Here is a 27,915-nt window from a genome sequence, read left to right as displayed (position 1 = left end):
ACAAGTGCTGATTTATCAGGGTGCTAAAAAGAAACAGCAATAATTCTGATTAATATGATGTGGCACTGATTGCAGGAACTGTGGAGTATCCTTCTTCCTTGCAGGCTAATTAGAATTCAAGTCAGCACAATACCTGATTTGGAGGATTATAGTGAAAACATTTGTTGTAATAAGAACCGCTAGGCAGCCTGTTTGGAAGTAATGATTGATTTGTAAAATTATTGAAGGGGGAGAGGGTGCAGCAGAGAACGAGAAAGTAAAGTTTGTCCAGAGCAATGCTTATTTCCCTTATGGATTGTTTGACTATACATTAAAACTTCATTTTTCTTTCTTTTTTTGTGGCAATGTTAAAAATGAGTTGCCCAGCAAAAGTTTATTTAAACCCTAGAAAATATGGCTTTCTGCTCTTTTTTTCATAGGATTACATCATGAAAGTGCTTCTAGTTTATTTATTGGAGGTTTTCATCAGGGCTGGTGAAATTTCTTATTTCTGGTTGCATGAGTTTCCTAATTGGTCTCTCAAATTTCTCAACTGCATAGACTGACTTTGTCCAAGGCAAGGAGGCTAATGATGGATAACAGAAACACAATGCTAGCCTTTTAATGAGCAGTGTTTTCTTCTTAGGATGTTATTTGACATCCTGTTTTATTTTTTTGAAGGTCTGACTGTTCTGTTTTTCCGATGTGAAAGAAATAGTAGTGTCAATGGATTTAGTAGGTAACATTTCTGACAAGTGATAGAGAATCACACTCATTCCCAAAGAATTTTAGTCAGTGTCTTAGCTGACTGGAAAAGGGATTCAGTGTCAGGGATGATTTCATATTAAAGAGCTCAGAATCAGAAGCAGCTCACGTTTGTTTCACTCCCAACAGAACTGATCTAGATGTAGAATTTCTATCAATCCAAAGACCAAAGGGTGGGAGGGGGGGGAGAGAAGGAACATTTTAAGAAACAATAGTTTCTTTAATATTTAAATGATTTTCTTTTTAAATTTTCAGATTATTTATCTCCAGTAAATAAAGATCAGGGACTTATTTTTCTATTTTTATTTCCAGTGCTATTTTGTTAGCACAGTGCCAGGAACATTCCTTAATAAAAGATTCTTTTATTCATCTCCAGTAAAATAATGTTTCCTCCATTTGTCTTTCTTAGTATTTTAAAGTAAGTGTGTGTTTATTTTTATAATTTAATTAAATTTATTCTATATTAATTTTTTTTTTTGGCAGGGCAATGGGGGTTAAGTGACTTGCCCAGAGTCACACAGCTAGTAAGTATCTGAGACTGGGTTTGAACTCAGGTCCTCCTGAATCCAAGGCTGGTGCCTTATCCACTGTGCCACCTAGCTGCCCCTATTAATTTTAACTTAAGAAATACAACAAGCATTTCCATAACATAGAATATGTGACAATTGGAGTGATGCCCCCTGCTGGAGAGATACTGTAGGAAAGTTCTACCATGAGGAGAAAGTGTCTGAGGGCAAGCCATGTGGCTTGGAAGGTCAGTTCCTTGGCATCAGGAAGTGACGTTTGCTCGTGTGGGTATTGTCAATCAAAGCTACCAGCCAATTAGCTTGTGTGTGTGTGTGTGTGTGTGTGTATCAGCTGTTTTCCGGTTTTCATAGGAGGCTTGTGGGATGAAGAAGGGGCAAGGCTCTCACTCTCTCTCTTTCGCCAGGACCTTGTGGGGAGTGGAGCAAAAATGCTGGCTCCCTGAGATAGATAGTTAGGCCTCTTTCTCCTCATCAAATTCTTATGCTTCCTAATAAATACTTAAAAGTCTAAACTCTTGCTAAAGCTTCTAATTTATTGGCGACCACTCTTTAGATTTTTTAGATAGACTAGCTAGAATTTTAGCCACATTACAGACAGCAACAATTCAGATGCTGACCATGAACTATTCAAATAGAAAGATTGCACATGAAACTACAAATCTATTATGTACAACTTGCTATTCCTTTTGAATATATAATAATCATGTAGTTTTGTTTTTTCAATTTTTTTCCTTTTCTTCCATACCCCTACAACCCAAGAGACAGCTAACATTAGACACAAATATGCATGTGTGTCCTATACATACTTCTGTTTATCAGTTCTTTCTCTGGATGCAGAGAGCATCTTCCTTCGTATGTCCTTTATAGTTAATTTGGGTATTTATTGTAGTCAAAATGATTTAGTTGCTCAAAGTTGTTCTTAAAAGAGTATTGCTGTTACAATACTCTCTTGGTTCTGCTCATTTTACTCTTAATTATTTCATTATAAGTCTGCCTCCGTAGGTTTGGTGATGATAAAAATATCCATGAGCTTAGGCCACGACTACTGCTTTTCCTGTCTAAGGAGGGAAAAGAATTGCCATACAACTTAACCAAACTTCTTATCCTATCACCAGCAGCACTGATGACCAGAACATTATGTTCTCCAATCTCCTAATAGGACAAGGGCAGTGGGGAGAGGAGTTGGGGAGTCATCATCATACTATAAGTAGGCAGTTAACCTCCCTTCTCTAAAGACAGACTGCTGGATTCACCCAACAGCCCAAGTCCTTCGACTCAAGTTCACTTGTGCTACATGATGAAAATCACTGTTGATAACTGGGAGGTTAAAGAGTTTCAAACAAGAAAAGATAGAGGCAGATTCATCTGCCCATATTTTGGATTAAAGGAAGAGGAACACATATGGAAAAGGGGAGGACTGTCTGCCTTTTGAAAAATGAACATGGAGACAAAAGAAAACAATACTGCTTCTCAGATTTATAGCACTTTAAGGTTTGCAAAAACTTTCTTGACAACAATCCACTGAGGAAGGTATTGCATGTATTATTTTTCACAAAATACAAATGAGAAAACTAGGCAAAGAAAATCAAAGGACTTGGCCAACATCCCACAACTGTTGGAGCCAGGTTTTGATCTGTTTCTTTTTTGTCTGCATGTTTCCAGTTCCTAGAATAGTGCTTGGCTGGGAGGCACCTTAATAAATGCTTTTTGCTTCTGTCTTGACTCTAAGCTCTGAGCTCTTTCTGCAACATGGAAAGCTGGAAATGACCAACTTTATCCAGTCAGCAATTGAGTTAAATCAGTATTTTGAAAGTATATGAAGGTTAAACTAATGCCTGGAAATTCAGTGACTGCACTAAACATCTCATTACCTAGTTTAATCTTGGAATATCCTAAAACTCTATGAATGCATGAAATAGGAATTCCAAATGACTTCCACATAGCAAGGAGGACTTTTCAATACATGAGCAGAAAGATAAAGAGTAGTATAAATGTAACATTCTTGATGCTAATGGGCAGGTCTATGGTGCTGGCACTTTTTGCTCTTAGTGGTTCCACAGGATGATACATGAATGAGTCAGTCTTCTGTGTTAAGTGCTTTACTCATTTCCTGAATGCCAGGCTGGAATGGCATCAGATACTCATTAAGTTTCCAATCATTCCACAGCAGCAACAGGTGGTGAAACAAAGCTTCTGTGGCTGATTTATTCAATGTCTTGGAAACGATGGATGGAAGGTATTTGTGCTCTCTCTGAAGCAGTACATAATAAAGGGTAAAGGAAGGTTGAATCAACAGGAAGTATTTCCAAAGCATAAACAAAAACTCAGAATAAGACAGATATGTGGATCGGTTGTACTCTTTCATAATTATCCCCACAATTGGGAAAGAACATGGTAAACTGAAGGAGAAAAAAGAACATCCACATCTACAGTGTTCTATCCATTGAGTCACCTAGCTGCCTCCTGGGCAAAGGCTAAATGCATGACCAAGGTCATGCAGCTACTAAGTATCTTTGAATTTGAACTCAGGTCTTCCAGACTCCAGGCCCAGCATTCTATCCACTAAGCCATCTGACTGCCATGTAAGTTACCAACTGACATTTTACAAATGTTCAAATCTACTAACTTCTTTAAGTATCTAGGAGTATCTAATTTCTATCTCTATCTAAATGACTTCCAAACCCATTGTGCCCTGAACTAGAGAGAAAAGGCTAAATGTATTAGAGGGAAACATTGGCTCAATGGAAAATATAATTCTTGAAATGTACCTCCTGGTACTTTTTGTGGAAGCCTCTCTAGATAATGCTAAATAGGGATTTAAGTCAAGTGACAGGATCTGTCCACACCTATAGTCCCAGGTTACCACTGGCAAACCAAAGTGCTTATTTCAGTTGGATTACCTCCACAAAGCAAACCAGGAAAATTCCTATGGGCTTGGGGTAAAAGACCGTTTTTTTTTTTCCCCTAGAGGTGGCATGCTATTGGCTTGACCTCTCCCCAGCCTAAGAAAGTACAAAAATGGTGAGTTACTCCACAGGCCACTGGGCCACCAATGCTCAAATGATCACTGGATTAGTCTGAACCTGGAGCATATGAAATGATTAAAAATAAAATTGATGTAGGAAGCAAAAAGGAGTTAATAGAAAAACCTAAGGCCTAAGCTCTAATTCAGATACGAGCTCTAAGAGGGATTCAGACCCCAATTAATGGATAACTTACAAGTTAGGATGCTAAGTTCTCTTACCCACAGAAATCAGTACCCATAATGGGAACAGAGGGAGAGAGGCCATGAAGACCTTAGACTAAATGACAGGCTATAGAAATTTAGACTAAAAATAAAAGATAAATGAAGATGTTTTGAAACTAAGCATGGGAATCAGAAAGAGACATGTGCAGAAAAGGTCAAATTTGTCCCCAGATTCACCTTATGATGTGCAAACCCCAAAAACACACCTCCACGGAAAAAGGTACCTGCCTCAAGGGTTGGCTTAGCACCCCAGGAACTCCAAATTAGGATAAGCCCTCCCCTGTACCTCCCTAAGGTGGAGATTATTATAATAAGACTGATAATCAATTTATCCATACTACAAATTCACTATTCAAGAGATACCTTTCCACTTTTCTGGTTCTCTCCCTGTGGTCACTCACAGTATTGTAACAAAACCTGGAGTGAGTCTTGTAATTCTTTTGGGACAACTCACGATCAATTTGACCCTAAATTTCAGCCCACATTAAAATGATTAGCTAACATTAAATTATAAAAATAAAATAATAGAGATTAATAACTGAAAAAGAACAGGATGTTTACTTTCCTTAAATTCTGTGCAAAAAAGCCCAAACACAATCCAAAACAGGTCAATAGAGGAAAAGAGAACAAAATTCATTTTTAAGTGAGTTGTCCTTTGATACGGGCCCAGCTCCCTGTCAGGGTGACTATTTGTCAATCTTGCAGAATTCCTGCTGCTCTTCTGAGTAGCTGCTGAAGTTAATGTAGTTCTAGCTCTCAGTTCTTCCACATAAAGCAACTATGTTCACTTTTAACCATCCCTAAATGTCACTCTCATAAACTTCCTTTCAAATTTCTGACCTCATAAAAGCACATATATTTATAAGTGTGTATGTATACATTTATGTATGTGTGTGTATACATACACACACACACACACACATATATATATATATACATATATATATATGCAAAATTTCCCTATATCCATGGAAAGACTGAAAATTGACACAAATTAATTCTAAACTGCCTATAAATGTAAGTGATTTTTATGCATATTTCTTTGTTAAATATCAAGGCATATTGAATGATTGTAACTGCTTGACATTCAGGCCATTCAGGAAATTATTGTCATAATGGTATTTTTTTCTTCCACTAAGGAATCAAAGAGGAAAATAGCTAAACTTCTATGATATTGTTATAGGCCCAACTAAAAAAAAGACCAGGAACATATAAAAATTCTGAACTCCATCCAAGAAGACAAAGCTGAGAACCACACTGATTTAGTTCTCCTGTTTACATATCTTATATAGCATAACAAAATAATTTTACTTGAAATTCATGTGGTTGTCATATATTCTCCAGGTAACTTAATATTTTAAGACATCTATTCTCCAGTTATTTTATTTCATATAGCACATACTGCCTGGGAGTTTTCCCCCAGATTCAAAAATATGTTTTATGGACTGTACAAAGGGAATTGATATGAACTCCTATGAGATTTAAAAATCAAAAGTAATAATCTATTCCCATCACTATCATCAAGCATGTTTCTACTTTCCCCCATAGTGCCACAAACAGTTAAGCACCAGGGACAAATCCCTAATTGACATTCTAGACACAAAAATAGTAAGAATAACCACTTTTTTTTTGGGGGGGGGGTGAGGCAATTGGGGTTAAGTGACTTGCCCAGGGTCACATAGCTAGTAAGTGTCAAGTATCTGAGGGCGGATTTGAACTCAGGTCCTCCTGACTCCAGGGCCAGTTCTCTATTCACTGTGCCACCTAGCTGCCCCAAGAATAACCACTTTTAGATAAACCTATTAAGTTTCAGAAGGAATACTGACTCCTAGTACATTGGAGAGAGTCATACATATTTGGTGCATCTCTAATGATTTCATGCATGTTCTATTTTGAACAATTTGTGGGAAACGAAATTGTTAAGTGACTCCTTAAGCTTAAGACTTATAAAAAGTAGATTATTTTTCCAAAGAATTATAGCATTATCCATAGGAAATATCTAAAAAGGAACTAAAAATAAAATAAAGCAAAACATAGCTCTGAAAGATCAAGCAAACTATATCCAAGATGAGGAAACCAGGTGTCTTGTTAACTCCCAACTGAAATACCTGATATTAATTCTGTCCTCTTAGTGAAATAATTTCAAATTAAATTTAAATTTAAAATTAAACTTAAATAATGTTGTCCCAGAAACTAAATAAATGGAAAGTCAATGTAGAGATTATTTCATGAAATACTGGACCATTGTATATTGTGTTTAAATATTGAAGTTCTTGATGGAGATTATGGACAGCAAGTGAACATTGTAGGGGGGAAACACTTTGTGGGTACATCTGCCTAAATGCCAGCTTTACAGGGGTGTTAAACCCCTATACGAGACCAAATCTGACAAGATCTTTGGAATGGAATCAAAGGCTGAAGTCAAATTGAGACTCTAGACTTCAAAGAAGTTCTGATTTCAAATAGAGTGGCATTTGCATTCTCCTTCAGTGATACAGTGTAAGGCTGTATATGAAGTCCAGATGGTCAGCAGGACCTGTGTTTGATTTTCTACTGTTAAAAGATTAATCAGTTAAAAACACTTGAGAAGGAATCAGAAAGACAGCACCACCTTGTGGTTGTTGGCTTATGTTTTACCTGAGTTTTGCTTTTCTTTCTGTCCTCCTCTTTGGGACTTTTTCCCAAAGTTTTCAAGCCCTATTACACCAAGACTGCAGATTGAGTATTTACCTTTATCCCCGGAAGTCCAGGCAGCCCAGGCAGCCCTGGTTCACCCTACATAGGAAAATTACATAACATTATAGAACAGTATTCACTGAGGCACAAATTGCTGGAGAGAGAAATGGCAAATGTGGCTGGAAGCACTTGCAGACACCCCTTCTGTATACATACACACAGAAACACTGTCTAACTCCAAGAAAGATGATGAGATTGTGTGGTTCAGTCAACTCTTGATGATTCAAGGTTTGATTAATTGGTCTGCAGATACCATGGACTTTTTCCTACCAAAGAGACTTAGCAATACAATTTTAGATTATTTCACTTATCATTAGCATCCTCCCCAAAAGGTGGGCAGAGAAAGAGCTAACTCAAGCCAATACCTTTTGCTATGCCCAGATATAGTAGGAAGGGAGTTAAAGTCAAGCTTTAGGGTTCAGCATGGATTTCAAATGTCTGTGTTAGCCCAATAGCCTCTTACCAACATGCCATCAAGAGTTGGCTGTATGAGTTGATGCTAACATCAAAACAATGCTTATCAAAGGTCTTACCAACTTTTAAGTAGAGTAAGGCTTCTACATTCTTGGATGATGAGGAGACGAGTAGTTAAAATTATACTTAACACCATCATATATTTGTAACAATTGTTTAAGTCTAGGAAACCCTACTTATTTACTTGATGGGTAATGTGCAGCTGTTCAGTGAAGGCAGGTTTGAGATTAAGTGGTACACTCTGGCTGAGTGTGTTGGAGTCTCACTAAACCTCATTTTCATAGAATTGTCTGCATTATTTTAAGCACTAAGTGTAGTGACAAGATGTACTTAGACAACATTGCTCAGAAAATCCCTTGCATTCCACTGAGTGAAAAGGTAGTGAAAAAAGCATATACACTGGGGCCAGACAATTATATGGATGATATTCATGATGGTAACCGAGTGCAGATAAACCCATTTCCTCTCATGATATAGCATAAAGAGAGAAGAGGGAGGAATGAGGACCAGGCACAGTTGGAGCAACTCATTTCATGTGCAAATCTGTTGAGAAATTCCAGGACATTTCAATTAGAATACCTATTCCTTGCAAGTTTTACAAAAGTCTAATTTGCTTAAAAAATGATCTGGAAATAATAATTTCAGAAATGATTTACTAGTTTTCTCCTGATTTCATTCAAAAGTTGAATGCAAAAGAAAAATCTTTTTTAAGTACTTTTAAAAAAAAAGACAAGTATATTTTAAGTATAAAATGGGTTCAAGACATGTTTCCCAACAGTTATGCTTCATTGTTGATAATGCTTCTGGTCAAAGTACATTTCTCTGGAAAGACTGAACTTCACAGACATGACAAAATACTTATCTTTCTCTTTTTCCTCTCTCAAAGAAGTTAAATCCTTCTAAGTAGCATTTATTTTTTCTATATGAGATTATGATCTTATATTCTTTTTCCTGAATTGAAGACTATATATTTTTCTCTTTTTTAAAGTGTACATTTCCTTTGAAACCATATTAAACAGAAATTTCAAAAATAAAACTAATAAAACTAAGTAGAACTTGTATGTATATATATAGATGTGTGTTTACATACAATGGAAAGGGAAGGCATATTTAGAATAATAGAGTTTCACTTACAATAATGTACCTTAATACAACATTGTTTTCACTATGCTTTATGAAAGAAAAATATTGCAAGGACAATCAATATGGAGTACAACTCTACTTCTAGGGAGGATAGAGTTGTGAAGAACATTTTGGAATAAAATGGAATGGAATATAATCATGTTTGAATAGAGGGTTTTTTTTTACATTCCTTTCATATACAGAGAGTGATGTACAGGGTAGGGCAAAAGTCACAAAGGGTTTTCAATATTTAATAACTCCTTTATTTTTTGTTTTTAATTTACAATACCATGGCAGATGGCATGAGATGGTATGTGTATATTTAATACAGTATATATAGGAAATAAATAAACAAATAAACAAATGGATAGATAAATTAATAAATATAGGAAATAAAGAAAAATAATTTTCAAAAAGTTATTCAAACACCAGACCCCTTCATGACTTTTGTTTATGTTTAGCCACTGATTATGCTAACCATCTGTAGTCTTCACAGCTTGGCTTTTATTAATTTGTTTTTCATCCAACCAAATAGGTTGATAAAGACATAATTTCCCTCCCTGTGGATTCCATCTGTTTGAGTATCTATTCTGCACCTTCTCTGTCCCTCTTTCTCTTCTTTAACATAATCAAGGCTTTCTCCATCAGTTTGGGGAGCTCAACCAAAGCTATTTCTTCTTTCAGCAGAAAGGAATTCTCCTTTTTTCATATTTACCCACTCCTGTGCTCAGGAATTCCTTTGGGTCATGGCTGAAAGGCAACCCTAATAGCTAGGGTACATGTGGAGAGCTAATGGGGCCCTTTTGCACCAGTAGAATAAAACTTGAATGACTGTAAGAAAAACAGGGCCTAATTCCAGGAAACTCTCTCCAGCTTCCCCCAGCAGGGTTCTCTCCTCCTGCTCCTAGTACCTGCTGCCACCAGCCATCAACACTAAAAACCACTGGGCCCAGCTGTTCAATTTTCTCTCCTGTTCAAAAAAGGGGACTCGTTTTCCCTGAATGAACAATACCTGACAAATTTTCCTTTCTCTGTTTTAGGAAAAGGCTTGTGGAGTAAGGAGCAACATTATGAAAGTGAATGCAGTACATAGGAACGTAAACTAGTACTCAACACAGATACATGCATTAGAGCACCCATGCTCTAATGCAACACATATAGAGATAAATTTAAAATAGATCTAAATGTAGAAATATTTAGAAATATATAGAAAAATGGAGATAATATAGAGCTAAAAACAACTTCTTACAATCCTATGCTAGAATTCAGATACAAAAGCTCATCGTGATGAAATTAAACATTTGGAGAGTCTAAACAGCAACTGGGTTGGTGCTCTATTATGTTTTTATAAAGTTGCTTTATAAAGGCAGGAATTATAATTTGCCCACTGCCAGCTATAACTGAAGCATGGGCAACTATTGTATTGTGGAGGGAAAAAAACTTGTGGAGAAGTAGAATTGAGCTTACAGAAACTCTAAATCAAGAGAGAAAATGGCAATTATTCCAATACACATTCTACATCTCATTTAGATTTATAAACTCTTTAAAACCTAAATATTCTCTCATTCAAATAAGCAATTCTCAGTGACTTTAGTAGGTAGTGGTATTAACAGGTGCTGTCTTACCTAAATATTTGCAAAAAACGGGAGGGGACAGCTAACTTCTAGGAATATATTTATTTAACTCTAAGGATATTAAATGAATTAAATTCTCTCTTCCTTCCTTCCTTCCTTCCTTTCTTCTTTCTTCCTTCCTTTCTTTTTTTTGGTCAGGCAATGAGTATTAATGACTTGCCCAGGGTCACCAGCAGCTAGTAAGTGCCATGTTTAAAGCCAGATTTGACACAGGTTCCTTCTGAAGTCCAGGGCCAGTGCTTTCATCCACTGTGGCCATCCCTCAGCAACCTCCCCTCCCCGCCAATTCTCTTTTCTAAATGCATTGTTAAACATTTGCTTTGGATCCAAAGAAATCTAAAGGGGTTATCTTCTCAGGAACTACACTATAGTGCCAATGAAGCTTGGTAATGGCTACAATGAAAGCCACATAAAGTTGAAAATCTTACATTGAAACCAACTGAAACCATAGAAGAAATGTTTCCACATCAAAATGGAGCAGTTTCAGAAACACCTGCTTACCACATCACATTTTAGATAGAGTAATTTAAATGTGACTGACAGTTTAAGAGACCTGACATTTCTATCTTGGTGTATTTCACCCTCTAGTGGTCTGTGGCCCCAAATCTACAGCATTCAATTCAAAAGTCTGCCATTTTCTCTACAATGGAAGAAATCAGAGGAATCTTAGGTTAATACTTGAAATGTTCCCCAGAAGGGAAAGCTTGAAGTTCCCCTGATTACAATGGGACTGACTAGCATATTCCATTTTTCTCCTTTTAAGAACATTAGATTGCATTCAAAGTTAGAGCCTCAAATGAAAAGGCCTTTTGGAAAATTACTTGAATCTTTAAGTGCCTAAAACAAAAGACTGCCCCTTTTGATGTCTACATGAGTAGGGAACAGCATTTTATTATTTCCCCAGGTTCCAGATGAATACAATATGATGCATTCTCTCATTTCAATTTCACTAATGAAGTAAGTTCCATCTTTTGAGTCATCTTTCTTTCTACATGATATGTCACCAGACAAAGACAAAGCCATAATTTTATACAAAATCTAATCTAATGTGGAATTCACATTTACTGACAAGTGACAATACATCTGTTATTCCAAATCTGATTGCATTGGGCATTGAAATCCAGATGCTTACATGATAAATGACTGCCAGTTGTTTCCTGCATGTTAAACTTAAATGAGCAGATAAATCTAAACATACTTAACATACCCAAGTGAGACATAAATGATAAACAAATGTAATGTTTACATAAATTAACAGGTTAAAATAGCTTTGATTAGTGTCTTTAATTGAAACTCAGGTTTCTTAACAGAACTGGTTTGCATATCATAAAATTTTTGACACAGGCTGTTACAAATAATTTATATTTAATATCATCAACAAGGGAATTTCTATTTTTTTAAAAGCAGCCCATCACTTCCTTTTGAGGTTACTTTGTCAACAGTCATCTCTTCTGAACAAATGAAGGTAAGAGTGCAAATATGGTTAAACATGCAAGATTAAATAGTTAGCATTCCACCCTAACTGGTCATTGTTAGTCTCAGACAGCTGAGTATATGCAGACTTTTGGTTCAGAAAATGGTCCCTTACCACAAAGGAATTTATTTTATCCTCACCTTTGGCCTTAGTCAATGTCATAGTATATAAAACCCAAAAGCACCAACTGAAACTCTGAATGTAATTCATTTAAAATCTGATGCTTTGCAGTCCTTTCTTTCAGAAAATATTTAATTATAAACAGCAACTGGGAGAGATGAAATGTATGAAAATGAAATAAAGAACCTAATAGAGAGAGTGTGGGAGAGAGAGAGAAATCTTTGAAATATTACCTTTTGCCCTGGACGGCCAGACTCTCCAGGTTCTCCCTGACAACAGAAAAAGGATAATTCAATTCAAAGAGCAATTATTTGGTACTTACTGCATCTACTAGGTGCTGGATTACAAGAATATAGGGACAGTTTTGCTAATTCTTTTCTGAAAACACCCTGACTACAGTCATGCTCTACTTTGTCCAGAATACTGAGGATTCAGCCCACATTCAAGTCAATCCAACACACATTTGTTAAACACCTACCAAGTTTAAGGCACTCAGTGCTGGACATAATTCTTGCATGAGCGTATCTGTAGTTTATCTTGGTACTCACTATCTCATTATACAATTCATCTACAAAACCAGATATCCTTGAAAACCAAGGAGAATGGGTCGGCATATTAAAAAGCAGTATATAGACATTTCTACCTGACATTCCTCTACTCCCTTGGGCTCTGAGCATGTAAGCCTGTGCTTGTTTTCATGACCAAAATAATGCATCATAAAAATACTTGTTGTTTAATCACATTTCTAACTCATCTTGGCAATATCTTGGTAAAGATATTAGAGTGGTTTGCCACTTTCTTCTCCACCTCATTTTAGAGATAAGGAAACTGACACAAATAGAGTTGAACAGCAAATAAGTGTCTGAAGCCAGATTTGAATTCTGGTCTTCCTGAATCCAAGCCTGGAACTCTATCTCTATCTACTGTCCATCAGAAAAGACTATATATATATATATATATATATATATATATATATATATATATATATACGCACACACACACACACATATAATGCTTATCAGTTACAGTTGGTGAAAGGGAAGAAATGAAATAAACTTTAAAATGAAGACCGTGACTCTCTGGGGGACAGCCCATGTTCAGAAGACATAGAATTACCTTAATTCCTGCAGCAGAAGATCCAGGGTCACCCTGATTGAAAACCCACAAGAAAATATTCCATATATAATAATGATAGTGATACAGGACTCAATACATCTACAATTAAGGTTGCTATGGAATGTGTTCCAGGTGTCTCTCAATTCAGAATGACTGCATTCCAGAGGACTTCACACAAATGTACTTGTTACCAAGATGTAGTTATTTTCCAATGTGGAACAATTTTTTTCTATATATATCATCAAAGTTGTCCCCCCCCCCCGCCCTCTAAGGAATCCTTTCTTTAATAACAAACACAAACTTACCTTTTCATATTTTTTTCACCTTGAGACCACACTAAAAATGTAATAACGTTACCTATTCTTCTGCTTTCTCATTCACATATGTGGTGTATTATGATTTTTATTGGTTTCCATTTAGAGAGAATAGGTAATTTTAATTACATTAAATTAAAAAGGTTTTGTATAAATAAAATAAATGTAGCCAAGATCAGAAGGAAAGAAAAAAATTGGGGGGAAATTTGTAAAGGTCTCACATCTAAAATATATAAATAACTTTGTCAAATCTATAAGAATATGAGTCATTCCCAAATTGATAACTTGTCAAAGGATATGAACAGGCCTTTTTCCAATGAAGAAATTAAAACAATTTATAGTTAAATGAAAAAATGCTCTGAATCATTACTGATTAGAGAAATGCGAATTAAAAGAACCTTGAGACATCATTTTACACCTACCAGATTTGCTAAAATAATTGAAGGGGAAAGTGAAAAATACTAGAGGGGATGTGGAAAAATTGTGACAGTAATTCATTGTTGGTGGAATTGTGAACCGATCCAAGCATTTTGGAGAGCAATCTAGAATTATGCTGAGTCATTAAAATACCTATACCCTTTGATCCAGCAATATCACTATTTCCAAAGATGGCGAGGAGAAAAGGAAAAGAACATATATGTTCTAAAATGTTTATAACATCTCTCTTTGTGGTGTCAAAGAACTGGAAATTGCAGGGATGTCCATCAAGTGGTGAATGGCTGAACAAGTTGTAATGTGTGACTATGATGGAATACTACTGTGATGAGCTCAGCGATCTTAGAAAAACATGGAAAGACTTGCACAAAATAATGAAAGTCAAAGCAAGCAGAACCAAGAGAACATTATATACAGCAACAGCAATATTGTTTTAAGAACAATTTTGAGCAAAGCAGTTCTTTGGACTTGGATCTGTGAGTGTCACAGCTGTTGAGTGACAGCTATTCTCAGCAATACAGGACAACTCTGAAGGACTTAATGATGAAAAATGCTGTCCATCCATGGAAAAAGAACTGAAGGTCTTTGAATACAGATTGAAACATACTTTTTAAACTTTATTTTTCTTGAGAATTTTGGGGGATCTATATTTTCTATCATAATATGACTAATATGGAAATGTTTTACATGACTACACATGTATAACCTATATCAAATTGCTTGCCTTTGGAGGGGAGGAGTATAGGGAGGGAGGAAGAGAGAATTTAGAACTCAAAGTTTTAAAAAAGAATCTTAAAAATTGTATCTACATGTAATTGGGGGAAGATAAAAAAAATTTAAAGGAAAAGAAAAAAAGGGGCAGGCATATGGAAGATGGAGGACACTTGTTTTGTTTGGCGCTACAGGGCAGATGTAGGGGAAATGAAGGGATATTGCAGAGAAGCACATTTTAGTCCATGATAAGGAAAATCTCCCCAATAATTACCATACAGCTATTTAAAAGTAGGGCTGCAAGTTTCATCACTTGAGGTTTTAAGCAGAGGTTTGGTGATTAGTTATAAAGGTTATTGTGAAAGAAATTCAAGTTCTAGAATCCAGCTACAATGAAGAGAATAGCTACAATAAAAAAAGAAAAATGGCACCAAGAGAGTCCAGAAGTTCACATGGGACAAAATTCAAGAAAGGAGGCACCAGTAAAACCCAAAGCCACACACATTTATGCACCAGGGATCATGACCCCTTTGGCAGTCTGATGAAACCTGTGAACTCCTCAGGATATTATTTAAAATTAATTACTGAATGAAAATGATAAATTTCAATTAGATGTTAGTGAAAATTAGTGAAAACTGATTTGATTTTTTTTCCCCATGTGTTTAACCCCTATGTGTCAAAAGCAATATCCTAGCCCTTCTTCCATGCATGTTAAGTTACTGTTTTCCCCCCTTTTCTATTTATTTATTTATTTAGAATTTTCCCCAACCTTACATGTAAAAACAAATTGTAACATTGATTTTTAAAACTGTGCTCCAAATTCTCATCCTTCTTCCCTATCCTCCCTTAAGAACTCAAGCAATTAAATATAAGTTATACATGCGCAGTTGTGCAAAACATAGCACACACACATACACACAAAAAACTTTTAGAAAAAGGACCTAACAACAACAACAAAATTTACTTCCATTGGTATTCAAGTACCATCAGTTATCTCTCTGTAGTGTAACAACTGGAGTGATGCCAACTGCTGGAGAGTTACTGTAGGAAAGCTCCACCATGAGGTAAAGGCGTCTGAGGGCAAGCCATGTGGCTTGGGAGGTCAGTTCCTTGGCATCAGGAAGTGACATTTGCTCATGGGTACTGTTGATCAAAGCTACCAGCCGATTAGCTTGGAGCTGTGTGTGCATGTGGATGGGACGATTCCAGTTTTCACAGGAAGCTTGTGGGATGAAGAAGGGGTGGTTCTCTCTCTCTTTTTTTTTCTTTTTTTGGTGAGGCAATTGGGGTCAAGTGACTTGCCCAGGGTCACACAGCTAGTAAGTGTTAAGTGTCTGAGGCTGGATTTGAACTCAGGTACTCCTGAATCCAGGGCCAGTGCTCTATCCACTGAGCCACCTAGCTGCCCCAAAGGGTTTTTTGTTGTTGTTGTTGGGTTTTTTTGTTTGTTTGTTGTTGTTTTTTTTTTTTTGCAGGGCAATGAGGGTTAAGTGACTTGCCCAGAGTCACACAGCTAGTTAAATGTCAAGTGTCTGAGGCCAGATTTGAACTCAGGTACTACTGAATCCAGGGCTGGTGCTTTATCCACTGTGCCATCTAGCTGTCCCCCTCTCTCTTTTGAGAGGACCTCAGGTGGGAGAGGAGCTGGAGACGCTGGCTCCCTGAGATAGATAGCTGAGTCTAGGCCTCTTTCTCTTTCTCTTCACCAAATTCTTATTCTCCTTAATAAATGCTTGCTAAAGCTTCTAATTTATTGGCGACCACTCATTAGATAATTTTAGACAGTATAGCTAGATAGCAACTTTACAGTATATGAACTGTGTTTTTCATACGTCCTTCAGAGTTGCCTTGGATCACTGCATTGCTGAAAATAACAGTCATTTGCAGCAGATCATCAAGTTACTGTTTTCTTAAAATGTATTGAGATCTTTTTCCAGGCTTAATTGGCTCAGGGGACTAAAGGTTCACACTGCTGATGTCATTTCCTTATCATGAAGAGCTCCAAGTACACTTCTTTCCATTAGATTCAATGGAATAAACATTTAAGCACCTATAGGCTCCGTTCCTGGGGAGAGGGGGGATATAGAAAGAGGCAGAAGACAGTTCCTGCCCTTCAAGTTTTTGCCCTTCTTAATGGAGGAAGAAGGAAAACATACAAGGAAATCTATACAAAATAAGCCATATACAGGATAAATAGGAAACAATAAGCAGGGAGGCACTGGAATTAACAGGGGCTTTCTGTAGGAGGCAGGATTTTTAGTTGGGACTTAAAGGAAAACCACTGAGGTCAGTGGTTGGAGAGGAGAAGGGAGAGGATTCTAAGCATGGGGGATAGACAAAGAAAGTATCTTGTTCATGGAATAGCCAATGTCACTAGATCAAAGAGTACATGTCTGGAAATAAGGTGCAAGAAGACTGGAAAGGTAGGAGGGAGCTAGGTTTCAATAACCAAGCAGAGCAGTTTATATTTGTTCTTGGGGGCAATAGGGGTTTATCAAGTGACATGATCAGACATGCATGTTAGGAAAATCACTTTAGTGGCTGAATGGAAAATGGGTTAGAATGGGGTGAGACTTGAAAGAGGCAAACCAGGGTTGTAGCAGTTTGGATATGAGTAGTCAGAGAGGATGACTCCTAGGTTGTGAGCCGGAGGGACTGGAAGGATGGTCTTGTCCTTAACAGTAATGGGGAATGTAGAAGAGGGGAGAGTTTAGAGGGAAAAATACTGAATTCTATTTTGGACATACTGAATGTCTACCGGACATCCAGTTTGAGATGTCTGAAAGACATCCCTCAGCCTAATCAATTCAAGATGTTCTCAATGCCTATCTTTATTGAATATCCTTCTCTTACTTTGGCCAAGTCAATCTCTTTTTGTCAATTGTTGAATGACTCATGAGTGTCTCAATTTATTCTAATTATTGAACCTAAACTACCAGGGTATGAACCAGAGTCAGGCACAGCCCAGAACACCCTGCTATACACAAATGTATAAAATAAAGACAACAAACACGGTAACTAGAGATCCTAGTTTGGGAAACAAGAATACAAATTTGACATGAAGGCCTGCTAGAGTAGTAATGGGAGACTTTCTTTTTTTCAGACATATGCTGGCGTATGCTCGCTCTCTCTCTCTCTCTCTCTCTCTCTCTCTCTCTCTCTCTCTCTCTCTCTCACATGCATACACACACACTCCCTCCCTCCTTTCCTCCGAGAATAAGAACAACTAATAACTACTCAGCTTACCCTAATGAGAATTTTATCTTGTAAAAGGATTCAGAGGGCAGCTAGGTGGCACTGGCCTTGGATTCAGGAGGACCTGAGTTCAAATCTAGCCTCAGACACTTGACACTCACTAGCTGTGTGACCCTGGGCAAGTCACTTAACCCTCATTGCCCAGCAAAAAACCAACCAAACAAAAACAAAAACAAACAAACAAAAACCCCCAAAACCAACCAACCAACAACAACAACAAAAAAAGGATTCCGGGACAGGATACACAGGATTCTTCAACAGGGGAAGTCAACTCATGAGGGATGGGAAGGACTTAAGAAGGTAAGTCTGAAGACCCAAAGAGAACAAATTCATTGACAATGAAAAAAATAGAAATAGTTTCAAAAGTTAGACTTATTAAAGAGCCAGAATGAACTGAAGCTCATGAGGAAAGCCAAGGGCAATAAAAATAACTTTTAAAAACAACTATATAGGGGCAGCTAGGTGGCACAATGGATAAAGCACTGACCTTGGATTCAGGAGTACCTGAGTTCAAATCTGGTCTTAGACTCTTGACACTTACTAGCTGTGTGACCCTGGGCAAGTCACTTAACCCTCATTGCCCCGCAAACAAACAAACAACCCCCCCACATCAACCCCACCCCCCAAAAAATTATATAGGGGAAAGATGATGACTAAGGAAAACAGCAGGCACTGTGCTAAGCACTTGATAATTATGTCATGGGACCTTCATAACAACCCTGCTATTGTCCTAATTTTACAGGTGAGGAAACTGAGGTAAACAGTGACCTGTCCAGGGTCATACATTTAGGAAGCATTTGAAGCTGGATTTGAACTCAGGCCTTCCTAACTCCGAGTTTAGCATTCCATTGTATCATCCAGCTGCCCGAGTTTATGGAAAGGATCACTTAAGTATAAAAGGGATGATAACTTGACAATATGTTGAAGATAGAACCACTCAGAGCTTTGCTTATGTATCATCGCTTCCTTATGGGGAGGGGCGGAATAATCTGTGGCCCCAAAAGGACAGGAAAGTACAGAACAAAAATTGCTAAGAGGGAGTTGATATCAAAAAGAGGAAAATAGGTGGTTTTTTTAAAAATAAAGCACCTAAGTGTCACTGATGAATTCACATCCAAAGGCTATTGAAAGAACTGCTGCTGAAATGAGATTGCTGCTGTTCAGTGATCATTGAAATTAAATGCTCTAATTTTTAGAATGGAAGAGAATCAGGTCTGCAGACTCTAAGTTTGTCTCTAATCGCTAGCAAGATCCAAGAATGGGCCATTAAAGGGAAGAAGGAGACAAAAAGAAGATGCTTCAAGAACAGGTCACGCCAAACTAACCCCATTTCCTTTATCAGCAGGCTTACTCTAGTGGTAAATCAAGGGAATAGTGTAGGTATCATTTCAGCAAAGTATCTTAACTGAATCTTGAAAGGAAGCAGGGATTCAAAGAGGTGGTTGAGAGGAGGATGAGCCATGCGAGCATGAGCACAGAGGCAAATATGCACGTGCTGGCCTGTTGTGTTCAGGAAAGATTAAATAAAAGTGCCTCTGGAGGGGATTTTATGTGAGGGAGAGAAATCTGAAATCAGTCTGGAAAGATGGGCTGGATTATGACTGTAAAAGGCCTTCACTGCCAGGCAGAGGGGTTTGCATTTCATCCTGAAAGCAAAAAGGAACCACTAATGCTTTTTGAGCAAGGGAATGACAGGGTCACGCCTGTGCTTTACAGATATCAGTTTGGCAAGCATGCAGAGGACTGACTGGGGGAGAGACTGGAGGCAGGGAGAGCAATGAGGAGATGACTGGAAGAGTTCACGGTAGAAGTGATCAAGGCTTGGTGGCTACAGAATTGCAGAGAAGGGAAGAGAAGCAAGAGATGTTTTGGAGCTGATTTTGCCTAGAGTTAGCAATTGATTGGCTAGGTGGGGACAAGGAAGAGTAAAAGTAACATTGTATGGCAGATTGTGTGCTAGACTAGGAGTTAGGAAGTCCTGGTTTGAATCCTGCCCCAGACACATACCAGCTGTGAGATCTTGTAACTCTTTTGCAAAAGGAAAGTGTAGGACTCAATGACCTCTAGAATACCATATACCATTAAATCTAGTCCTATGATCCAAAGATCCAAAGGGTTGAAGATGATTGCCGCGTTGTAAACCTGGGAAGGATTTTGGATTTCTCAACAGAAATAAGGAAGTTTGGAAGTCAGTGGGTTTGGGATGGAGGTGAAGATAGTGAGTTCTGCTTTGGACAAGGCTCATTCCAGACACCTATGGGACATACATATTAGGATATTGAGGTGATGTTGTAGGAGAAAGGAGAGAGATGAAGTTAGGATGTGGAGATGTGAGAGTCATCTGAAAAAAATGATTATTGAGCTCATGGTAACTGAGATCACTAAAAAAGTGTTGAGCAACATAGCCCAGGACACAGGTGTGTGATGTATATACAGAAGGAGGTGTGGGGCATGGATGATGATCCAGCAAAAAAGACTGAGAAGGACTGATTAGACAGAACTGTGGTATCCTGAAAACCCAGTGAGGAAAGAATATCGTGGATGTGGGATGTGGGATGATCAAGAAGGTTGAGGACCAAAAATGTCACTGGATTTTGTAACTGGTAACTTTGGAATGAACAACCACATAATGCCAACTTCAGATGGAAAACTATCCCTAGAGTTCATATTTTGGTGAGTGAGCACCAATGTCTTGTTGAATTGATTTTACAAAAACAAAGAGATGAACAAAAGAATTTGCTGTCTTTGCCATAGCTCTGGCATTTTTACTAATGCTTCCATTACATGACAATCTCCTGACAAGACTCAGGGACAGATTTCCTCCTGATAGTTTCCATAAGACAGGAAGTGGAGCAAAAATAAGATACAATTTTCCGAGGGGTTGTTGCACTAATGACAATCTGAGCCATCTTATTTTGATAGACATGCATGATTTCCTTTCCTTTGCAGAATGTACAACTGAGAAGTCTAAAGGAATTTTTATAACTCCAAAGTGGCCAGGCCATCACTGAGAGGCAGGCATTCATAAGTGAAACATTTTAAGGGATGAATCTGCAAGCAGTAGAAATAAGACATTAGTGTTTATAATTCTCCTTCCTCCAAAAATGAAAAGAATACAGGATTAAAACAAAGACCTTGAACCTTGAAAACTCTCAGTTTCTCAATGAGTCAAATGGCTTAGAAATGAAAGTTTCAGCAGGGAAAGATATTCACAGATGGACAAATACTGTGTATATTTGGTAAAAAATAAATATAACTTCACTCCTGTTTGCTCAATTTTGGATGATTACCTAATTACCTAATTACCCTATTTTTGATTTTAGTCTCTTTAACCAGACAAATGGGGGATAAGATCATGTTAATGCTTTGTTTTTGTGGATTTTCTATTTTTTCACACTTTTTTTTTTTTTAGTGAGGCAATTGGGGTTAAGTGACTTGCCCAGGGTCACACAGCTAGTAAGTGTCAAGTGTCTGAGGCCGGATTTGAACTCAGGTACTCCTGACTCCAGGGCCGGTGCTCTATCCACTGCGCCACCTAGCTGCCCCAATTTCACACTTTTTGAAAGAACTTTGGGAACTTGAAAATATTATGACATCCTCAAACTTTGAAAAGCATGTCGAGCTTCCTCAGGAAGTCTCTGTTGTTGTGACATGTTGTTTTGCATTTTCTCCTAGCATACTGTCATGATTCATACCATCACAGGTCTCAGGGACCCATCGAGTCCAACCTCCTCATTTTACAGATAAGAAAACTCAAGTCCAGAGACTCTGAATGATTTGCTCAAAGTCATACCAGTAATGAGTGAAAAAGTTGGGATTTTAACCGGTCTTCTATTTCCAAAGTCTTTCCACCTATGTTTCACCTTAAAATGCATCTACCTTTTACTGTGTGCCAAATCATATTTCTGCATACATACAGGAAGGAAAGAAACACACATTTATTATGAACTTAATGTGCTTACTAAGTCCTTTACAAATATTATCTTATCCTCATGACAATCATGGAAGGTGATAACCTTATCACCCCCATTTTACAATTGAGGAAACTGAGGCAGAACTGTTTAAGACACTTGCTCAGGATCACACTGCTAGAAAGTGTCTGAGGCTGGATTTGAACTCAGGTCTTCCCAACTCCAAGAGCAATGCTCCATCCCCTATTCCATCCAGATTTCTCACACGTATAGTGAGAAAGAAACTGAGTATGCTGCCGATCTTTCTCATTGTAACATAACCAGCCATAATGTGCATAAAGGGCTTTATTCAGTCATAGAGCTAGTCAGTGATGAAGCCAGACTGGGACTCATGGTTTCTCTCTCTTAGCCTTGTGGTATTCCTGCTTTACTGGCCCTCTTTCAAGCTTGAGTAGGACTTGGTTTCAGAGGGAGCAAAGGGAGCATGGAGTGTTGGCTGGGAGGAACTTTTGGACTAAGGTTCAATGAGAGAGTCAGAGTGGAAGACAGAGTTCCAAGCAAAGGCAGATCGAACGTGGTGACTGAATGGAAACCTTTTGATCCAGAGGAGGAAGGAAACTTTCAGAAATGATAAATATCAGAGTGATAAGGCCAAAGGAGAAAGGAAAGATGGTGATTTCAAAACCATTCACTGTGCTGGACAAACTATGTGCTTTCCAATAGCAGGAAAACAAAATAGGGGATCTGAGTTGGCATTTTTAAATATTAGATTAACAGGAACAATATCATAAGAGTTCCTTAACCTTTTTTCCCCCTTAACTTTTTAATAGCAATACAGCACTGGGATTCATCACCTGTTTTATGCCATGGATCCTTCTGGCCAGAATCATGTTTTTAATGTACATAAAGCAAAGTAAACAAAACAAAACAAAACAAAACAAAAAAAAACCTATCTGCCTCTGTTTAAAAAACCTTTCACTAGAGTAAAAGGAATCTCTGCTAAGTCATTCTTCATGCTAAGGTATACCTCTAACTGCTGGCTGTAGGGAACAATTGCTCAGTGCTTTTATTGTTTTCCAGGATTTCCAGATGATCAGCCTGGGAAAGTTCGATTGTTTTACCATCGGATCAAAACGGGAGAAAAAAATCCTTATTAAAATGATCAGTCAATGATGTAATTTATTACACTGATGGAAAAAAATAATTTTTTTTCTGATTTTACTCCTCAAACTTTGGTAAATGATGAATGAGTATTACCTACCACTACAGAACTGCTATGAAAAGACTAGAAATAAATTATATTATAGATGTAGCATTTTGTAAATTATACTAAAAATTATATTCAAATTATACCATTCATAGAGATGTACTCTACAGTTCAGGTTACATATTATACAATACATATTTCTATTTACAACCCAGAGTTTAGACTAACTCAGAGTTTATTGAAATCATTTCCTTCTTAACTGATATAAAGAAATAGATAGAAAATCCACAAAAACAAAGCATTAACATGATCTTATCCCCCATTTGTCTGGTTAAAGAGACTAAAATCAAAAATAGGGTAATTAGGTAATTAGGTAATCATCCAAAATTGAGCAAACAGGAGTGAAGTTATATTTATTTTTTACCAAATATACACAGTATTTGTCCATCTGTGAATATCTTTCCCTGCTGAATTAATAAAAATACTATCCAAATTAGTTCCCCTCAGTTTTCATGTGAAATAATGGAACTTTTGTTTTGATTTTTTTTAAAAGTTAAAAATTAGGAAACTTTTACAAATAGAGTAACGGGGGTGGGGTGCGGGTGGGGTGCGGGGAGGGGGGGCAGGAAGGGAATGCTGAAGATAGTTGAATATGTCCTAAAATGAGGAGTTGTTTTGTTAAGTTTGAAAATAAAATATGACATTTTAAAATTCATCATGGGCACGTGTTTTAAAAATTATACTTTTTTTAACCCCACAATCCCATTCAAAATTATACTTTTAAACATATGCAAATGGCTTTTGTTCCTTTAGGCTAAGTTTAATTTATTTTTTTAAAGTTATTAAGCACTGTGCTGGATATTTTGCATAAATCCACTTCAAAACTTTATAGTTTTAATAAATCCATATGTATTTATACATATCCACACAAGTAATCCATCAGAAGTTTTTTTCTTAACTTGGAACTGGGTGACTTTAATTCAAAGTCCATCTCTTCTACTTACAAGCTCTGTGATTTTAGACAAGTTATTCAGCTTTCTCATGCCTTGCTCTCTCCATCTACAAAACTAGGACAATAAGACTGCCTACCTCATAAGTTTAACCTTAACGTATTTCTTTCTTCCAAAAGTAAACTAAAAGAAAATATAGTATTCATATTTATGTTGCTGGTTTCTAGGGTCCTCAGGAAAATGTCATTAACCTTATTAATAGGAAATATTTCAATGACAATCCCAACTAAATACCATGGCATATGCATCTGCCTGTAATAAAAATGGTTCTATGTGCATCATATTCATAAATTACGACTGCCCTGAGATTAACAAATACAACTAAGATTTTACCCAACCACACATGCCATTTATTTATTAATAGTTACAAGAATCATAACACAAATCCCTTATTTTGTAGAAGTTATATAATGGCCCATCCATTATTCATCTGACCATTAGCTCCTAAATTACCATTTTCATAGCTTGCTTTAACCAATAATTTTTATTGTTCAGTCTTGTGCTTTATGACCCCATTTGGGATTTACTTGGTAAAGATACCCTTCCCAGTTCATTTTTCAGACAAGGAAACTGAGGCCAACAGGTTTAAGTGACTTGCCCAGTCACAGACACAGCTAGCGTCTAAGGCCACATTTCAATACAGGTCTTCCTGACTGCAAGCCCGGTGCTACCTACTTGCCCTTTAACTAATAATCCAACTGCCTTACTATAAGCTGATTGCCTACAGTTGAACAGTTACATACTCTTTCTCAGTCTCTTAACTTGTCCAGTCCCTCTTGAGGGACTCTAGAGTCTAGAGTCTTGAGTACTTTATCTTTTAACTCCCCTATGTAGCATACTCAAATTATCATTAGAAATCTCTGGAAAGTGACAAAAAGGACAATTAAGGACAATAGACAACTTTTTCCCCAGTTTCGCAAACATTGTGGATTTCCGTTTCATACTGATGTAAATTTCCTACCCAACAGGAGAGGATTTAGTTAAATGATATTACCTCTGTTTGTACAATGAAAGTACTCAATCTCTTCACTTTGCTTTGAAAGTATACCTTTTTTAATTGACTAGACAAAATAAATCAGGCTGGAATAGCGATTTCTCTGTGTTGAAATTGAATTATCTCATTTGCAGATGTAAGGGGGCATTTCTTCAATGAAAATCCAAATACTAGGAGCTTAGCCATCCATTCTCTAGAAGAAAATCTCCCTTTTCCTGTGTTTGTACAAAACATACCACATTATATGCTAAACATTGTGATGCATCATTCTAAGGAGTTGGATAAATCTAGTTGTCTTCTCTTTTCATTTTTATAATCCCACAAATTCTACCTTAACCACCCACACTCATATACCATCATAACTTCAATTAGATTATATTTTTTACTATATATGTGTATATACTTTAATATTTCAAACACACAAAAATGTACCTTTTCACCCATGTCACCTTTGGGTCCACTCTCTCCAGCATCTCCCTAAGGGGAAAAAGAGAGAGGATGAGATAGGGTCTTGGATGTCTCACACAGTAATGTTATATTTCTTCTATCCACTTCCCCTGTACATAATATACCAAATTAAGGTCTCTTACAAATTCTTTGCAAAGCCACAAAGATAAAGAATTTTAATTAACTTGGCTGAATAAAACAACCAGGACAAAGGAAATGACCACAGAATGTCATTGATACAATATCTTCATCAATTTAATTTTAAACAAGTAGGGAAAATATGCTTGATAGGTACATGGTCTGATGCATTATAAATAATATTATAGTCTGAGGCCCAGCTCAGACAATAGTTCTTTGACTCATAAAGTCAGCTGACAGCTGACAATCAATTTAACAATTCCTTAATCCCTACTATGAGTTTTAATCTCCCCCACAGAATGCATTACCTCCCAAACTGCTCCATGAATGTGTAGCTAACTCAGGTCAAGTCTGAAGAGCACTGTGATTACTGGCAGGACAGAGATGCTTACACACAATTCAAAGATTCCAGTTGTATTCATCTATTCCAGCTATAATCTAGATTTCCCCCCTAATTTCTCCCCCTGAAGGACTCTCTTCTTTCTAAGGCTCTATTTCCCTCCCATAATCTTTCTCTTTTTCAGCATCTCTGTCAGGTGGCTGTTGTGGATGGTTGGCTTGAATGTATGAGTACAGGGAATTTTTGGAGGCAGAGCTTCTCAAATTCCTCTCCAGATTTGGCTGGATGACTCTGGGTTTAGGGATTATTACAAGGCATAGAAATCTTATAAATTTCAAGATCCTGATATAAATCCAAGCTGAAACCCAACATCAATGGGAAAGGACATAGCTGTGAAATTTTGAAGGGTTTTGTATTTTTTAAGCTATGTTTTTTTGGTGTAATGTAATGATCCAGGTAAATTTAAGCTATTAATTATTCTGGATTTGTATCATTAATATATTTCTTCTTTTAATAGCGACAAAAGGAAATTAATGAATCCTGATACCTTATGTCTCAGATTATTTTTTATTTATACTTCGTATGTTCATAACTGTTTGTATGCTGTTTCCCCTACTCAAAGATAAGCTCCTTGATGGCAGACTGTTTTGTCTCTCTTTGTATAATCTACTGCTTAGCAAAGGGCCTAGAACATTTTTGTTATTGTTCTGTCATTTTAGTTGTATACAACTCTTGTGACACCAATTAGGGTTTCCATAGCAAAGATACTTGAATGGTTTGGCATTTCCTTTTCCAGCTCATTTTATAGATGAGGAAATAAAGGCAAACAGGGTTAAATGACTTGCCCAGGATCACATAGCTAGTCAGTGTCTGACACCATATTTGAACTCGGGAAGATGAGTCTTTCTGATTCCAGGCTTGCCAATCTATCCACTGCATCACCTAGCTGTGGTATGTAGCACATAGTAGATGCTTAATAATACTTGATTTTACTTTTTTAAGAGGTGACAAATTTCATTTTCCTTTTTCTAATACTTATACTTCTCCAAGGATATGGGATTTTGCACGTATGAAAACTCTTACCATTAATGCTCTGACACTTGATAGTCTTCTGTATTCTATGCACATCCCAATCCTATCTCCTACTGCTTCCCCAGGTCAACTCCCTGCTCCATCAAAATCATTCTCAATCATCCTGTTCACATTTTTGTCTCTGCCTCTCTGTTTTATGGTTTCTCCTAGCTAACATGCTTGCCTCTTTTTTTGTCTAACATCTACCCTTGAAAATCTAGCTTAAGTTCCAGCTCCTGCAACCTAATTGGCTAAATATAAATTGACTATCTGGAAGCAAATGTCTCTTCTAGTATATTTTCAGCCTTAGGTGATCAGATGCCTACATTATTATTTGTTCCTTTAGCATATGAGACTTGGTTTTGCTATTTTAAAAAAGTCTATATTATGTCTCCTCAAACAGATTTATAAGTCCTTTGATGTTAAGGAACAAAATATGTCTTGTATTGCTCTGTATGTATCTTGATGTAAATGTGATACATTCAATAATTTTCATCGATGGTGATTTCTTTTTTATTTTGTTGTTGTTGAGTTATTTAGTCATGTCTGACTCATTTTACAGATGAGGCAAATAGGGTTGTGATTTGCCCAGGGTCACACAGGTTGTCTGAGGCCAGATTTAAACTCAGAAAGACTGACTCAGAAAGACCTGGCACTTTATCCACTGGACCACCCAGCTGCCCCTTTCTTTTTAATTAATTTAGCATTAAATGTAAGTAATACATATTTATTTTTAATGAAATGTTGATGAATCTATGATAAGCAGCCTAATAGTACTCTAATCTTTCAAGACCTCCAAGATATATGATTTGGATTGTATAAGTAAACTTGCCACTAACTTGGAGATCAGTTCCTTGGGAAATGAGTTAATGATGTTTGGATTTTTGT

General features: G+C 37.0%; 1 protein-coding gene across 1 annotated transcript in view; it reads right to left on the bottom strand.

Annotated features, from left to right (window-relative positions):
* The window catches only part of COL25A1 (collagen type XXV alpha 1 chain), a 604,312-nt gene that overhangs the window by 79,241 nt on the left and 497,156 nt on the right, over nt 1-27,915 (bottom strand). Inside the window, 4 exon segments of the mRNA XM_043971186.1 lie at nt 7,249-7,293; nt 12,312-12,347; nt 13,195-13,227; nt 25,464-25,508. Coding sequence (XP_043827121.1) covers nt 7,249-7,293; nt 12,312-12,347; nt 13,195-13,227; nt 25,464-25,508 — 159 coding nt within the window.

The sequence above is a fragment of the Dromiciops gliroides genome, chromosome 6, assembly GCF_019393635.1.
Source record: "Dromiciops gliroides isolate mDroGli1 chromosome 6, mDroGli1.pri, whole genome shotgun sequence".
Taxonomy (NCBI): Eukaryota; Metazoa; Chordata; class Mammalia; order Microbiotheria; family Microbiotheriidae; genus Dromiciops; species Dromiciops gliroides.
The sequence above is the reverse complement of the archived record's forward strand: the minus strand, read 5'-3'. Positions and strand labels throughout refer to the sequence as shown.